This window comes from Rhincodon typus, chromosome 18 (genome assembly GCF_021869965.1).
Source record: "Rhincodon typus isolate 14 chromosome 18, sRhiTyp1.1, whole genome shotgun sequence".
NCBI lineage: Eukaryota > Metazoa > Chordata > Chondrichthyes > Orectolobiformes > Rhincodontidae > Rhincodon > Rhincodon typus.
In genome coordinates this window covers 39,412,281-39,429,305 of record NC_063349.1, presented here as the reverse complement: position 1 = coordinate 39,429,305, position 17,025 = coordinate 39,412,281, and the positions used below count along the sequence as shown (strand labels likewise).

At 39.6% G+C, this 17,025-nt stretch overlaps 1 protein-coding gene across 1 annotated transcript in view; it reads right to left on the bottom strand.

The window, feature by feature from the left end:
* The window catches only part of lrriq1 (leucine-rich repeats and IQ motif containing 1), a 197,777-nt gene that overhangs the window by 55,736 nt on the left and 125,016 nt on the right, over positions 1–17,025 (bottom strand). The window contains exons 19-22 of the mRNA XM_048607661.1: positions 12,584–12,670; positions 10,778–10,920; positions 4,792–4,878; positions 4,197–4,285 (exon numbers count right to left, since the gene is read on the bottom strand). Coding sequence (XP_048463618.1) covers positions 4,197–4,285; positions 4,792–4,878; positions 10,778–10,920; positions 12,584–12,670 — 406 coding nt within the window. The remainder of the gene's footprint in view (positions 1–4,196; positions 4,286–4,791; positions 4,879–10,777; positions 10,921–12,583; positions 12,671–17,025) is intronic.

Below are 17,025 nucleotides of genomic sequence, written 5' to 3'. Positions count from 1 at the left end.
AAAAACTGTTATCAGAAGTTTGAATTTAAAGAAGTGAATTTATTAATGTCTGGTTAATCACATTATTATGTTTGCCTTTATTGAAATGTAACATTGATTTGAACACACAGATAGCTCAAAGATCATGAACCTTTGATTATATATTATGTACAGCACAGAGGCAGGCCTTTTGGCCCAGCTACTCCGTAGCTGTATACCAGTTGGTTCAGGGGAAGGCCCCTCAGTTTCTCAAGCCTACTCCCACTCTCCAACAAGACTATGATTGATCTGCTTCCACCATCCTTTCAGAAAGAGCTCCAAAGACACTCAACCCTCAGAAAAAATATTGTGTTATACCCCTCTTACATGGGTGATGGTTTATTTTAAAGTGAACTCTAAAGTGGGGAGGTTATGCAGCAGTTAAACAGGGCATTAATGAGACCACATCTGGAGTTGTGTACAGTACCGCTTACTGTACTTCTAGAAGGATGTTAAGTCCGCCCCCTTCTTCCCACGAGCTTTCCTGTCACCACATCCACTCTTTTTCTAGAAGAGGATTTATTCCTCAATGTAATCACCTACTGGTGGAGGAGTTGGCACAACTGCTCGAGCTCCCTTGCTTTACATTGTGGGGAGAGATCGAATCCTTGTGGGGAGTGCGAGCCCTCGTGGGGAAAGCCCAGCATGGAGCGACTGCAGGCCCACGGCTAAAAAAGGACTGTAATTATGAACTTTTAACTTTATTTCTTTATTTACTACAACTATGAAGAACTGTAATGTTGAACTTCTATTTTTTTTTAATTTTTCTATTTTGTAACTATGATTTTCTACCTAAGTTGGTGCCGTGAATGGTGACATTGTAATTTTTTCCCTGTACCCTTGTATCCCTGTACTTGAGTACACATGACAATAAAAACTAATTCTAATTCTAAGTGTATCAAGGCCTACAGATATGGTTGACACCATTGCAACAGGTGTAGCCAATTGGAATACAGGTTTCCACCTGCCCCAGAGGTGTGTAACAACATCTCTGAACAGGTTGATTTGAAAAATAGGTCATAACATAATTTATCTTATTCATTCATGGAATGTTGGTCTGGGCCAGCATTTATTGCTTATCCCTTGTTGCCTTTGAGAAGGTGATGTTAAGCTGCCTTGTTGAACTGTTGCAATCCATTTGTTGTAGGTAGGCCCACAATGCCATTGGGGAGTGAGTTCCAGGAGTTTGATCCAGCAACGTTAAAGGAACTGTAATGTATTTCCAAGTCAGGATAGTGAATGCCTTGGGAAGGAATTTGCAGGTGTTGGTGTTTCCACGTATCCGCTGCCCCTGTCCTTCTAGACGGTGGTGATTGTGAGCTTGGAAGATGCATGCAGTGAAATCTTCTGATTATTGTGCACAGAGGATGCATAGAATATTATCTTTAGTTAGGGATGGATTTTACCATAAAAAATACCAAACAATAAAATGTTCAAGATTTTTAAAACATTTTCCTGATTGAAGCATGACAATTGGACTAAGAAGTGTTGATGTTCTATTTTGACGTTTGTAATTCCCACTTTGAAAGTTCAGTTTTGTTCATTTTTGTTTTCTTATTCAGAAAGCAGAATGGCGCCAATACAATGACAGATCCATGGATACTGTCAATGGGCAGACTGCCAAAAGGCATAGTTGAGTGACTAGGAAAGAAATTCTTTGCCAGCTACTTTTCCCTCCCTTTCCTGAATATTCTGAGACTGACGAAAGTCAGCCTCATGGGGCACATCAAGAAAGTATGAGATACAATATGGAAATTCTGCTGGGCCATCTTGGAATGTTTCCATCAATTTAATATCTGGTCTTATGCAAGCTACTTTTACATTAGTATTGCTGAAAAAAAAACATTTTGTTAAAGCTTTTCACCCTGTACTTACCAGGACAATTTGCAAGAAAGACCAATGTGAAGGAAAAGCAACATCTATAATATATGAGAGCATTGGTTGGCAAGTAGGCTCTGATTGGTAGAGAAGTTGCGATGGATGATGCATAAATTAACAATAACAGATTGTTAACTGCGAAGCTATGCTTGCATTTTAAATTAAGGCAAGTTAATTTTGCTGATTGATGCCTTGCCATGGGAAATGAACCAGAGAATGGCTGCCACCTATTTTGAGTTGAAACAGGCACAGAATGTGTATGTGTTTCTCCTGTGTACAAAGAACAGGGCCGTGTGTATTAAAAATGTAGTTTCTAATATGTACAAATGAAGCACACTGAGAGCCTGACTGCCAATCTTAAATTGGCCATTGAAGATTGGGTATAACCACCATAGCTGCATAATTGCAACTTGCACCCGTGTTGTAAAATTTGAAATCAGAGAAACTATAAAATATCATGTATCAATCAAAATTGAAGGTCAGGTTTGATAGGAATTAGATGAAAAATAACAAATTGTATTCATACATCACCTTACTTGAGCACAAGAGGTCTAAAGCATTTTATAGCCAATAAAGCACTTTTGAATTGTAGTAACCATTCTAACACAGGAAACACAGCTGCTAATTTGCTTATTACAAGCTATGACTACAAAAGTGATCATAATTTTTTACAAGTTCTGCTGAGTGTGGGATAAATATAGGCTAGAAAACCAGGAATAACTCCCTTTTCTACTTTGAAATAGTGACACAAAACTCCTTATCACAAGGATAATTCAGGATGGAACTTGAATAAGATTGAAGAACATTTCATGTGACTTATAAAATGACAGACATCGTGTATCAATGCAAATTCCAAATGGTGAACATAAGTTTTTCTGGATGAGAATAAGTTCAGGCAAGTGGAGGAAGATGTTGATCCATGGGCTTCCTTTTAAGAATGAAGTGGACAGTCCAGAGAGAAAAAGAAGTGTGCAGGAAGTGTATATGCACAATGAAATGGAGATGACTGGGGCTGAAGAAACTCAAACCACCATTAAGTACAAGGAATTAGGTAGATAGGGTGGGGAAGGGGTATTGGGCAGTGAAATGGTTGCAAGATCAGAGAATGGGACAGGAGCAGTCTGAAACAATCAGTCTAGTCTCTGAAGATTGTGAAGAAAAATCATACCAAACTTGAAACATAAACTCTATTTCATTCTCCGCAGATTCTGCCAGACCAGCTGAATTTCTCCAGCATTCTCCATTTATTTCAGATTTCCAGCATCAGTATTTTTAAAATTACATTTATAGTCTAGTCTCTGTGTCTTTTATGGAGGAATAATAAATTGATCTTGCAGAGGTGGAGAAACAATGAGACTGTAGGAAATAAGCTGTAAAATATTAGACCAGTAACAACCTGATAATTCATAGTTTAGTGTTTGACAGTAGAAAGTATGAAAAGGAGTTAGATAGCTGTCTTCAGCTTATTTAAGGATTGTTTTGCTATACAAAAGCAATTGCCCACTTCATCAACGGATTTAGTTATGGTAATATCACTGCTGGCATTGAGAGAACAATGAAGCTCAAGACCAAAGAAAGAAAACAGCAGTGAATTCTTAATTATAAGATACCATAAGGAAGGGGTCCAATATTATTTAGAATGCTGGTGACACAATATGGAGGAAGGGTGCTTCTTAATTGAAAAACACAGTATGAAGCATGGGCAGTAACAAGAAATCAGAGGTTATGGTTGAGCTTGAAATTCATTGAAATTGGGCATAAGGGGATGAAACTAAGGTCCTTGTTATGAACAGATCATTTAGGGTCAGAAAGGGGAAGATCAGAAAAGATGGTAAATGCCCAACTGGGAAGAAGAATTAAACAAAATGTAGGCTTAGAATAGAGTGAAGGGGAAAAGAGAGTGGGGATTGGTTGCTATTGCAAAATTGCTTCAGCTTTCCAATACTTGCCATACAAAAGGAAAACAAAATCTTTTGATCAAGTGGCAGATGAGACATCAACTGCATTGCTAAATTAACATCATCAAGGTCGCACCATATAGTGTGCATTTAAATAATAATTCTGAATTAACATGCAAGTAAGATTACAACCCTGTGGTTATGATAAAACCAATTACACACAAAAGACATGCTCACAGCATATCAAAACAATAAACATGTATACATTTGCTTTAAGAATACTGTGGTGGATGAAATGGTTAACACTTATCTTGAAAGAATATGTGAATGGAACCCAATTCTTTGCCCTTCAGAAAGTCCTACTGGATGACTGCCAAGTTGCAGGGGGGAAAATAAACATACCCAGCAATTTTTTAGCCTCTGCTTTCTTGGATTTCATTTTCTGAGCTCGTTTCAACATTAGCTGTGCAGTATGAGCATTCTTAAAGCCCCTATCAGTAACAAGAACAAAAAGATAAATAGCTAATGTTAATGCAATTTCCTAGAAATGGTTTACAATACGTTTTACTTAAGTAAGGACGACAAGTAAAAACATCAGTTAAATTTACCTTAAAGACTATCAACAAACTGAACAGTTTATACCTATTTTGAAATATTATTACAGAACTTAATAGAACACTTTATAGAGCACTATCAATCTCTTCCAATTCAAAAGTATACTACCTAGTGATGTATATGTACAATAAATCTTGTTTACAGGTATCACTAAAAACCAAAGTCACATTGAAAAACAATTTTGGAATTGTGAAAACTTTAAAAAATATGGAAAATTACTTCACTTTAGTTTGAAAAGGCGGACTGCATTAAGTTGGGAATTTTGAAGAAGTCGATTCTTTTTAATTGATGTGACAGCAAGTATGAAGCAAGATGCTTTATTTCTTTCAGAGTGATTCAGTTAATGAAAAACTAGCTTTGTGAATTAATAAGATGTGCTTACCATTCCAGAGAGATCTGTTCTTCTTTCTCCGACTTGAAGCATTGCTTACTGCAAGATGTAGCCTCAGAGAACCTTGACATAGTTCTACTGTGTGACCAAATAAAAAGAAGATTATTTCCATTTTTTACACTGTTAAAAGGAGCATTTCTCTTCCACAGATCATGTACATTAAAATAATAGGTAGTCTTCTAACTAGAATCAGGGAGTTCGGCAGGAAGTGGAGTGCAGCTGAGAGGAACAAAGACACCTCATATTGCGCCTCGGGTGCCAACAGCCCGATGGCCTAAACATGGAATTCACCAGTTTTAAAATCTCCCCACCCCTGTCCTCATCCCATGTCCAAGCCTCTCTCTCATCCCCGTCTCCTTGACCTGACACAACATGTCCATCTTCTCACGCACCTATACCCTCTAACCAACCCACTGACCACTCTCCACCACTCCCTACCTGCACTCACCTATGAATAACCCACCTACCTTCCCCAGCCCCACCCCTCCTCTATTTATTTCCCAGCTCCCTTCCCCCTCTCCATTTCTGAAGAAGGGTCCCGACCCGAAACATCAACTTTCCTGCTCTTCTGATGCTGCCCGGCCGGACGTGTTCCTCCAGCTCCATCCTGTGTTGTCTCTGACTCCAGCATCTACAGTTCTTGCTATCTCAAATTATTTCTTAACATTTTTTGAATGTTGAGGATTGAATCATATGTCTTTCTTACTTCATAGCTAAACTAGCATCAAGGTCAAAGGTTAACATTATCAATCTCAAGACAGATCTTAAAGCTGACCTTTTATGCTTCTTACTGGATGGGAATGAAGTTGACTAATATGAAAAGGTGCATGTTTATTGCCAGCAACACCTGAAGTTTGCTCAACAAGATAGCTTTAATCTACTCGTAGAATTATGGTAATGACAGAAGCAGGCTATTAAATGGCTTGTTCTTTGCTTCTGCTACTTCTACGTTTCGAACTGTTGGGCCAATTTTTGGCAAACAGTTAATTAAATATGTCATCTGTTTGCCATCTGATGCAGTGAAGAAGCAGCTATGACTTTGAGGCATTAGTCTAACTTAAAATCAGCTGGTGGGCGTTGAGGCTGCCAAAGAGGCAACCCACTGCAAAACTCAATGAATTGAATGTTTTGAAGAGGTGTGAACATAACATAAGAACATAAGAACTAGGAGCAGGAGTAGGCCGTCTGGCCCTTCGAGCCTGCTCCGCCATTCAATAAGATCATGGCTGATCTTTTCGTGGACTCAGATCCACTTACCTGCGTTCTCACCGTATCCCTTATTCCTTTATTGTTCAAAAAAAACCTACCTTTTTTTTAAAAACGTTTACTGAAGTAGCGTCAACTACTTCACTGGGCAAGGAATTCCATAGATTAACAACCCTCTGGGTGAAGAAGTTCCTTCTCAATTCAGTCCTAAATCTGCTCCCTCTAATCTTGAGGCTATGCCCTCTTGTCCTAGCAATAAGAGTTAATGTTTCGGGTTGAGGGACCTCTCCTCAGAATCCATTCTGAGGAACGGTCACTCGACCCAAAATGTTAACTTTCATTTCTCTCCACAGATGCTGCCAGATCGGCTGAGCTTTTCCAGGAATTTCTGTTTTTGAACTGGTTACAGAGATAGTCAATGCATTGGTAATCACCTTCCAAACTTCCAGAGGTCTGGAATGATTCCTGCAGATTAGAAGCTTGAAAATATCAGCCCATAAGGAAGGGGCAAGGGAACAAAAAGAACACAGACCGGTTAAGCCTTACATCAGTAGCAAGGAAAATGCTAGACTCTATCATAAATGATGTGATAAATGAACAATTTGGAGAAAAATGATCTCACTGGGCGTAGTCAGAATGGATTTGTGAATGGAAATTAAGGTTAGACAAATCTGTCGGAATTATTTGAAGATGATACAAACAAAAATAATAAAGGGGAGTTGATGGGTGTGCTATGTTTGAATCTTCAGGAGGCTTTTGATAAGGTCCTCCACGGGTGATTGGTTACAGCACATAGAATCATAGAATCCCTACAGTGCAGCAAGGGACTATTTAGCCCATTGAGTCTGCACTGACCCTCTGAAGATTATCGCACTTAGTCCCATGGCCAAGCCATGGTGGCATAGTGGCTCCGTGGTTAGCATTGATGCCTCACAGAACCAGGGACCTGGATTTGATTCCACCCTCAGGCGACTGTCTCTGGGGAATTTGCCCATTCTCCCTGTATCAGCATGGGTTTCCTCCAGGTGATCCAGTTTCCTCCAACAGTCCAAAGATGTGCAGGTTAAGTGGATTGGCCATGCTAAATTGCCCACAGTGTCCGGGGATGTGTGGGCTAGGTGGATTAACCATGGGAAATGCAGGGTTCGGGGGGTTTCTGGCTGGGATGCTCTTCAGTGGGTCAATATAGACTCAATTGGCCAAATGACCCATCAGACTCTCAAACTCATTACATGCCATTCAGCCTCACTAGCCTCTTCTAGGGGCACATGAGAAGGTCCAACAGGAAAGGCCTTTCAGACTCTCGAGTCTGTTACACAGGAACAGGAGGAGGCCAATCAGCCTCTCCTATAGGGATTCTATAATACACTTAACCTGCAAATCCTTGGACACTTGGGCAATTTAGCACAGCCAATTCACCTAACCTGCACATCATTAGATTGTGGGAGGAAACCAGAGCACCTGGCGGAAAACCACAAAGACATGGAGAGAATATGTAATCTCCACACAGACAGACAGCCAAGGCTGGAATCGAACCTGGGTCCCTTGTGCTGTGAAGCAGCAGTGCTAACCATTGTGCCTTCATGTCATCCACGCCACATGGTAATGCACTAGCATGGATTAAGGATTGGATTACAGACAAAAACAAAGAGTAGGAATAAATATGGGTTATTCTCACACTGGCAAACTGTCATTAGTGGAATACTACAAGGATCAGTACTTGGGCCTCAGTTACTCACAACATATATCAATGATTTGGACATGGGGACCAAATGTAATACTGTTATTTCCAAATGGGCAGTAGATACAAAGCTAAGCAGGAATGTGTGTTTTGAAAAGATGTTGTACTTATTCAGGAAGATTTGGACATGATTAGTCAGTGGGCAAGACTATGGCATATGGAATATATTGTGGAAAAATGGTATCCACTTTGGTAGGAAGAACAGATGTGCATTTCTTAAATGGTGAGAGGTTGTCTGCAAGTCACTGAGGAATAACATGAAGGTACAACAAGCTATTAGAAAGGCTGATGGAATGTCAGCTTTTTTTGCAAGAGGATTTGAAGACAGGAGTAGTGAAGGCTTGCTTCAATTGCAAAGGAATTTGGCTAGACTGCACCTGGAATACTGGTGCAGTTTTGGTCTCCTTATCTCAGCAAAGATATTATTGCCATAGACAGAGTGCAAAAAAGGTTTAGCAGACTTGTCCTGGGATGGTGGGGCTGTCCAATGAAGATTGGGAAAACCTAAATTAGAACATAGAACATAGAACATAGAACAGTACAGCACAGTACAGGCCCTTCGGCCCACGATGTTATGCCAAACTTTTACCCTAATCGTAAGGTCTATCTAACCTCCACCCCTACCTTATACTATCATACATATTCTCTCAAGTTTTAAAGAATGAGAGGTGATCTCATTGAAACCCACAAAATACTTAAAGGGATAGACAGGATAGATGCAGGTAAGATGTTTCCCCCGGATGGGGAGTCTAGAACCAGTGAATACAAATTAAAAATAAGGGTGATGTCATTTAGGACTAAGATAAATAGATTTATTTTATTCATAAAGTGTTGGAATACTCCACCCCGGAGGGCTGTGGAAGGTCGGTCTTAGAGTTTTTTTTATTATAAATGGCATAAAGGCTTATGTGGATGGGGTGGGTGAAAGACACTGGATTGTTCGATCAGCCATGATCACGTCAAATGGAGGAGCTGGCTCAATGGGTCGAATGGCCTATTGCTGTTCCTATGGTATTTGTATCTTCTGCAATAAAGACGATGTAAGCATCTGGTCAATTTACAAATTTGTTATGACCATTGGAGGAGTGAGACTAGGAATGAAATTGCTGCACCCTCTAACCTTGGTCTTAATGTAAGGCTAGCTGGTAGAAGATTTCTTCAACCCTAATCAGTAAATGGTACGTTGTGTGGGAGGCTGGGTTTGCTATCATAAATGAGGGGGATAATTTGTGTGTGATTCAAAGCATGAAATTTACTTTGAGATTCCATGGAAATGACTGCAGCATACATGGCACATGCTTTCCAACAAAAACAGAAATGTAGCTTCCTACGAATCCAATTTGTGTGTTGAAATGTTGCCACTGCTGAAGCAGGTGGGTGCTTCAAGTGCTCAGTGCTGAACTCCTTTCAGAATAGATTTGACCTTTCTCTCTATTAACAGGGCAGTAAGGCTTCCAAATCCACTTTGAGGCCATTACCTTCCTGTTAACAGTAGATTAAGCTAGTGATAATCAACCCCATCTGTTTAGTTGCAGTTTCTCTATTTTTCTTCTGTCTGCATGGTTTTTCATTCTTCCTTTTCAAATACATACATAATTCTATTTTAAATTAGGCTCAGTTTTTGCTTCACCAGTCACACCAGCTGGAATTTTCTGCTCTCATTGGTGGCATGGCTGGAGATAGAAAGGCCAAGCTAACCCCTCCACTCACTCGTCTTCCCGTGGCCCCTTATACCCTGCATGCTAAGCTATGGCACTTCCAGTTATGAAGTGGCATGGATGGGGCATGAAGGATGAGGGTACAGGACCATACATTGTTTAAAAACTATAGTTGGAATGAAGTACCACAGCACCGTGGTGAGCCTGTTAAACAGTGTTAAATTACTCAAGTTTCAATGATATAAATTGTTCACTTACTCAGTAAAAGCTATATATTTTGAAACTTGATGATCAAAGCCAAAGTTACATAAACACTAATGAGAAAATTTCCTGAGAAACTAAAGAGAAATGATGTACAATCTGCAGTCGTGAAGAACTCAAACCTTTAAATTAATGTTGTGTATTAGTTATTCTTCTATCAAAAATGGCAACTATGTGGTTAAATAGTATCATGTCAGCCATATAGATGCAGTATGTATGAACATAATCATACAATTTATTATTTTATGATTTTACTACCATGTTCAAGGGAAGAATTTATTCCTTTTCGAAGTTTTAAAAATATATTCTTGCTATAAAACAACAAACACATACAGATTGATTTTCAATTGCTGGTTGACGCTGGGAATGGCTAAGGATGTGATTTGACGATTGTGTTCCGAAAAGGTGGAACTGCATCCACTACCTCCACAATAAGTTGCAATTTTCAAAGACAGGGAATGGGGAATACACTCCACTTCAATTAACAGCCATTATGTACCTTGTGGAGTGTGCTAATGGTTCAGGAAGATCAAGAAAGTGAGTTTTAATTTGTAAATTGCCAGATCTGAACAGTTTGGTGCACACTGAGTGCCCAGATGCCAGGTTAAAATCAGGCAGAAGTGAAAAATTCTTTTTTTAAGTTGAAACATTTTGGGATGTGGGATGCCTTGCACTGGATCGAGTGCATTATCTTTCATTTTGCTACTTCATTTTGCATTATCTTTCATTTGGGTCACTTTTCTATTTATTGAGGCTGTCAGTCCTCCAAGGTGAGATCTCCAGTAATGCAGTCATCTTATTTTGTCACTCATGCCCGAAGGTAACACGTGGTAACACTCAGCACAACCAACTGGGCACCAAGCTCACCTCCAGTGTAATGAGGATATCTAAATAGGAGGGTCATGGGCATAAGAGCTACACAGCTGTAGTGTGGGGTCAGAATGCAGAAACTATCCAGATGATAGGTCCCTTACCGCAAAGTAAAAATCAGCCCAAAGGGTCCAACTTTATCTCATCCAAAACACATTCACTTAGCAAGTCACAATCTGGTCCTCATTGTATCCTTGCAAAAAAAAGTTACATTATAGTTAGATATTTCATCAGTTTCTACCTGGGAGTTTGCAGAACACTTGTAGTTGCTGGTGAAAGGGACGGCGATCCAAATTTTTCAACACTATTGATATCATCGTCCTGCCATGCTTGCTGCCGATGCCTTGGCAAACCAAATAAATCAGTGGTTTTATGAGGAGGAGTCTGGAAAATATTTACAACACAGCTTGATTTTGAAGAAATAATAACAATACAGTACATTTTAAGGCTTGCTTAAACAAATCATTATAAAGACATTCTATTTGGGAAACTATTTTAACAGGTTGATAAATAGAAGAGAATTTCAAGTGCTACTTTTAGACTTGTCATGTTGCTGCAGAATTCATTTCTGCACACTTGGGTCACCATTGTGATAGTTCCTGTTCTTGTTTCAACTTTTATTCCTAATTATTCACAACATCACATGACAATTATGGAGAAGAAAGACCATTAGATTGCCTTATCCCAATCTCTCTCAATTTCATTTCAGTTAATGTTCTAGATTTACCTATAACATACCATTAATTATTTTATCTATTTATTGAACACCATGCAATTCACAGGAAAACAGAGTTCTGGATTAGCAGTTTCTTACAAATTTTCATTGTCTTCACAAACTTGAAACTTGTCCAAGACATTGAAAGCACTTCTACAAAATAAAACATTTTTTTAAGAAAAGATTCTTCTCTAATGGAATAATGGAGAATTGCCATATATCTGGATGGGAAGATTTTGTTCTCTATTCTTAACTAATTGCCATTTTGGAATTGTTTTCAATGCACAAATTCTAAGAGGGAGAATACTGTAATGGAGGTAGTTAGTCACAGCAAAGCTGGGAAAGAAGCATATAGTCAATGACAAACATGAAATTACACCAACAAAAACTTGCAAGCATGTAAGAGAGTTTGAAACGACTTCCAAGATCACCGTCTGTGAAAAGTGCCAGAATAACTTCACATGAGAAAATATAGTTAAGAAAAGATTGCAACAAAAACCCAACTGCAAAGCAAAAGAAAAAGCAAAATAATCAGTACTCCTGTAAGTGCAGAATTCTCTTGGCAATATAGAAACGTGAGCTGGCAAATATTGACTGGCTTTTGAGTATTCTGAGCATGTTGCCAGGCCAATATTTTGTGTTCTACATTCCATCCTTACATCATCAATTTGGGTGGAATTTCAAGGCCATAACAGGGTGGTTTAATCCAACATAATTCTACTGCTTCAGCAACAATTGAATGTGTCCTTACTACTAAAATACTCCTTATCCAAAGTTAAACAATTTCTTGTTTAAAATATCAAATTTATGAAGCCATTCTAAACATATAACTACTCAAGCTTCCTTTCATATGGATCAATTCAACCGACCATTTCCCTCTCCAATATAACTGATATCTCAATGTAAAATGCAAAAGATAAACAGAAGGATAAATTAAATTGCAGTTAAGATATTTGAGTGGATTCAAAGTTTTGGTTTATTGCAGTACTTCAAATTGTTATCTAAATTTGTCTGAAACTTTGCTTCTGTCTTTTTTTTAAATTACAGTATATTTTCATTCATTGTTTTCTAATTTTGTGCCAAATTTACAGCTGTAGTACATCACTCAATTACCACTGCAGCATAAAGGACTGAAAAACAAAAGAACACATTTAAAATTGGGAAAAAAAAGCAATGTGACAAATTTCATCTGTTGCTGGTAGTGGTGTCTAGATAGACTGAAGTAATTAATTTTTACAGCTTTTTATTTCTTGATTCATTATCCCAACATTCTAGTACAGTTCTTTCAAAATAGAAATGGAATTAATTGGTTTCTATAATGCAGCACATTACCTTTAGTTGCTGATAATGGTTTTCAGTTGAGAAAGCCTGGGGAGAACTTTCAGGCTCTGAGGTTATCCAGTTTTTGTCCAAAGTGGTCTGAGTGAAGAAGCAAGTTTTCAGATAGGATTCAATAATTGGAGTGAAAAAACAAATTAAATGATCATGCCTAAATTGTAAGAATCACTGGTAGTAAAGCAGGATTATTTACATGGACTTCATATTCATAGCATGCCAAAATCATTTTACAGGATGCCAGTTTTAATCTGACAGAGATGCTTTTATTAATAAACTAAATGTCTTTGTTATAAAATGTCTTTGGCACTAGTAGGATTATGCATCCTTCAAAATGCTTTGGGCTCACTTATTTTGCCAAAAACAACAACACTGTCTTCAGGTTCTTTTTTAGGAATTTCATCATGTTCTTCTCCCAATAGAATTCCATTTCTAAGTGAAATTTATAGCTTGTTTTGCTTAGCAAAGCTGATTAGCTACAGTTGGCAAAAAAATTTATGGTGGTAATTTTTGTATCCACAAACAGACCATAAGATCTAAGTTGGCCAGTAATGTCATATCATGTGATCTTTAAGAAACATTTCTTGCCAGTAACCAAGACAGTATTGCTGCTGTAATTTCACTACTCAAACTGTCTGCTTGTAAAATAGAGGAAACTGAATGGGGAAACTGCTGCTTTTCTAAAACCTTTCAGGGATCCTTATTTGTTGGCAGGTTAATCTATGATAATACTATTTACTACAGAAGCAGAAAGTTCCAATTTCTAGAATTTTTGCTCAATTTTCTTGGTACCACCCAACAACAGGCATGAATCACTTTGCATAGTCTTTTATGATTTTTCTATTCTCTTGGGCACGAGGTAATATAAAACTGTGTGCAGATAAAATCAAATCACTTCAAAAGAATAAGCCTAAAACTTTGTTAAAAGGACAAAAATGGTTTCAAAGTATAGATTTTAGCTTTCACTTATTAGCTCCCTTTGGTCACTTTTGCACAATCAAGAAAGGATACTCGCAACCTTTCCTTAATTATACAATCTATGAAACTGGCACCAAACAGCGAAAAATGGAGCTAGTTCCACTATATATGTAATCCTTTCAGGAGGCATAGCTACCAAGGAAGCTATCGTCAGCTTCAACACATCATCGTGGCTGCTTTCAGGCCAACCCAGACAACACTTCAACCCTTTTCAATTCACACTGAATCTCAGGGAGGCTTACACGCTTCTGCCAGTTCACTTTGCATTCAGGGATGCATAACATCTAATGCATCCACAAAGGATGCATTTCATGGGTTTTTTTTCTGAGCAATGAGCTCATGTTTATTGATTCAAATTGAACATTTTATTTCCTTTCCATTTGGAACACTGTCTCCATCTTCAGGATTCAGTGTTGGATCTTCAGTAGCACTGACACCATGGAAGCATTCATTTCAATGAAACCATATCATTCCTGTCCCAAACAGGAGCTTGTGTTCTTAGTGGTCAGTCTCTTTGCGCTGACTTGGAGGTTGCCAGCATCTGTGACTTGCACTGATTTTTAGCGTATAGGCTTTTCAGTCCCAGTTTACACGCTGTCAACCTCTGTGGCTTGCATTGCGGTTTAAAGCAGAGGGACAGACAGTCGACTTATGGTTGCACATGCACAGGGGTGGAGTACCTTACTGTTTTTCCTTTAGGGACAGAATATAATTCTTTGCATGTGAGATCCTGCTAAGGGCAATTGTTTTAATTATGCATCCACTGATTGTATTGTCACCCATCTGGAAGCAAGCTGCAATTCATTGGCAACTCATTCTTTCTTGCAAGAATGAACATTAAGAATGATGGTCTCAAGCAATCATGATGGTTACATACTTGGCATCAATTTGCCTCCTGTCATATCAGATGAGGAAATCATGCAGATGCAAACGAAAATGTCTCACCTGCATTTGCTATTTCTTTATGAATTCTCACACTTGATACTGGAAGACAGTGCTTTGGAGCTGCCACATTTACACACTTACTTCCAAGTAAGCCAGGATAAGGTGTGTGGTGTTCAAGGGTGACATATTTTTGGAAGGGGGTGTTTTCATGGTGGATAAATATCTCAAGTTCACTCGCCCAATATAATATCAGTATTTTGGTTTTGAAACGTACATCTGCACAAGGTTCAGAGATAGCAAGAACTGCAGATGCTAAAGTCAGAGATAACACAGCGTGGAGCTGGAGGAACACAGCAGGCCAGGTAGCATCAGAGGAGCAGGAAAGTTGACGTTTCAGTTCGGGACCCTTCTTCACAAAATGAGGGTCCCGACCCGAAACATCAACTTTCCTACTCCTTTGATGCTGCCTGGCCTGCTGTGTTCCTCCAACTCCACACTGTGTTATCTCTGCATAAGATTACAAAGCTCAGAGTTCCTTATCGAAGATTGACCAGCCTCCTTGCAAAGCGTCCATGGCACCCAGGATCAGGACAAAATGTGTCACTTCAGTGTGATTGATGTAAGGGCTCAGGAGTACTGTTACTTAATATGCTGCTCTATTTCTGACCCTCGACATAGATGATTGGCACACACAGCTAAGAGGGAGCTCACACTTGAAGGAACACCTAGGAACTTGTGTAACATCTCTCAATCTTTGACCCATGATTGCATTCAGGATATCCCCTATTTCTTTAGATTACAACAGCTCATATTCTTCCCCTGTGACGAGGACAGTCAAGCAGCCCAGGCAGTGGAATTCACCAATATTGCCGGCTTTCCCCAGATGTAAGGTCTATAGTCTGGTCCCACCTTGTTTTGAATGTGCCTTATCGACAACCTCTTGGGTCTATCAACTCCTTCAATGTGCAGTTATCTGTGATAATCAATGCCAGATTTTGGACGTGTGCACCAGATATTCTAGGAATTGTCATAATGCGTACATACTAGGAAACTCACAAGTCCCTTTCTCATTACAGGGTCAAAGGAGCGGTTGCTGGAAGCCGAGAACTACCCCATCCAAACATGGCAGATGACACCCTTTTGAAACACATAGACAGATTCAGAATGGAGGTACAACATTGCCCATGCTTCTACCAGGGCTGTAAAAACCAGATCAAAGGACTGAAGTTGGGCTACAGATGTATGCAACACTCTGAGAACTTTGCAAAGTTCCAGCAGTGGTAAGCAGGTCCACCTCTTCTGCTGCATGATTCCAAGAGCTGCTTGCCACAGAAGCCAGTTACATGATTATTGAGCTGAAGAATGATGAATGTGACACAAAAATTGATTTGGCCCATGATGGGTGCCTACCATAAATCGCACCGATAAAAGCACTTTGCCAAAGAGTGGCAAAATTCAGCCCAATGATTCGACATGGGGAAGCCAGCAGTTGGAAGCCGGGAGTATCTTTGGACAGGTTCCTGTGAAGACTGCAGTTCTATGGGAAATGTAGCACCTTGTACAAACATGGTGTGGGATTATTAGTTGTGTTAAGAAACCAACAAAAAAAATCTGTTCTGTAATTTTCAAGTATTAGCTGCATAATAAGCAGTATATTCGACAATAATGTGGTATACTGTATCCGCTGTTCCCGTTGTGGCCTCCTCTACATCGGGGAAACCAAAAAGAAGCTTGGGGACCGCTTTGTGGAACACGTACGCTCGGTTCGCACCAAACAACTGCACCTCCCAGTCGCGAACCATTTCAACTCCCCCTCCCACTCCTTAGACGACATGTCCATCCTGGGCCTCCTGCAGTGCCACAACGATGCCACCCGAAGGTTGCAGGAACAGCAACTCATATTTTGCTGCTTTCTAATGGTATCAATGTGGACTTCACAAGCTTCAAAATCTCCCCTCCCCCAGCTACATCCCAATACCAGCCCAGCTTGTAACCGCCTCCCTAACCTGTCCTCCCACCTATCCACTCCTCCCACCTCAAGCCCCACCCCCATCTCCTACCTACTAGCCTCATCCTGCCTCCTTGACCTGTCCGTCCTCCCTGGACCGACCTAGCCCCTCCCTAACTCCCCACCTACACTCACCTTTACTGGCTCCAACCCCGCCTCCTTGACCTGTCTGTCTGCTCTCCACCTATCTTCTCCTTTATCCATCTTCTTTCCGCCTCCCCCTCTCTCCCTATTTATTTCAGAATCCCCTCCCCCATTTCTGAAGAAGGGTCTAGACCCGAAATGTCAGCTTTCCTGCTCCTCTGATGCTGCTTGGCCTGCTGTGTTCATCCAGCTCTACATCTTGTTGTCTCAGATTCTCCTGCATTGGCAGTTCCTACTGTCTCTATTCGACAATAATGTATTTTTTACTGTAAAAGTCTCAAGACTTGAAACCTTGTGTGATCTGTTTAAGTTAGTCATTGGGAGCCAAATATCTTTTTTAAAAAAAATTACTGTTCTCCCTGGCCATCAGAACAATTTGTATGTAAGTAATTTAAAATATGAATGCATAAAAGGGAAAGGTTAT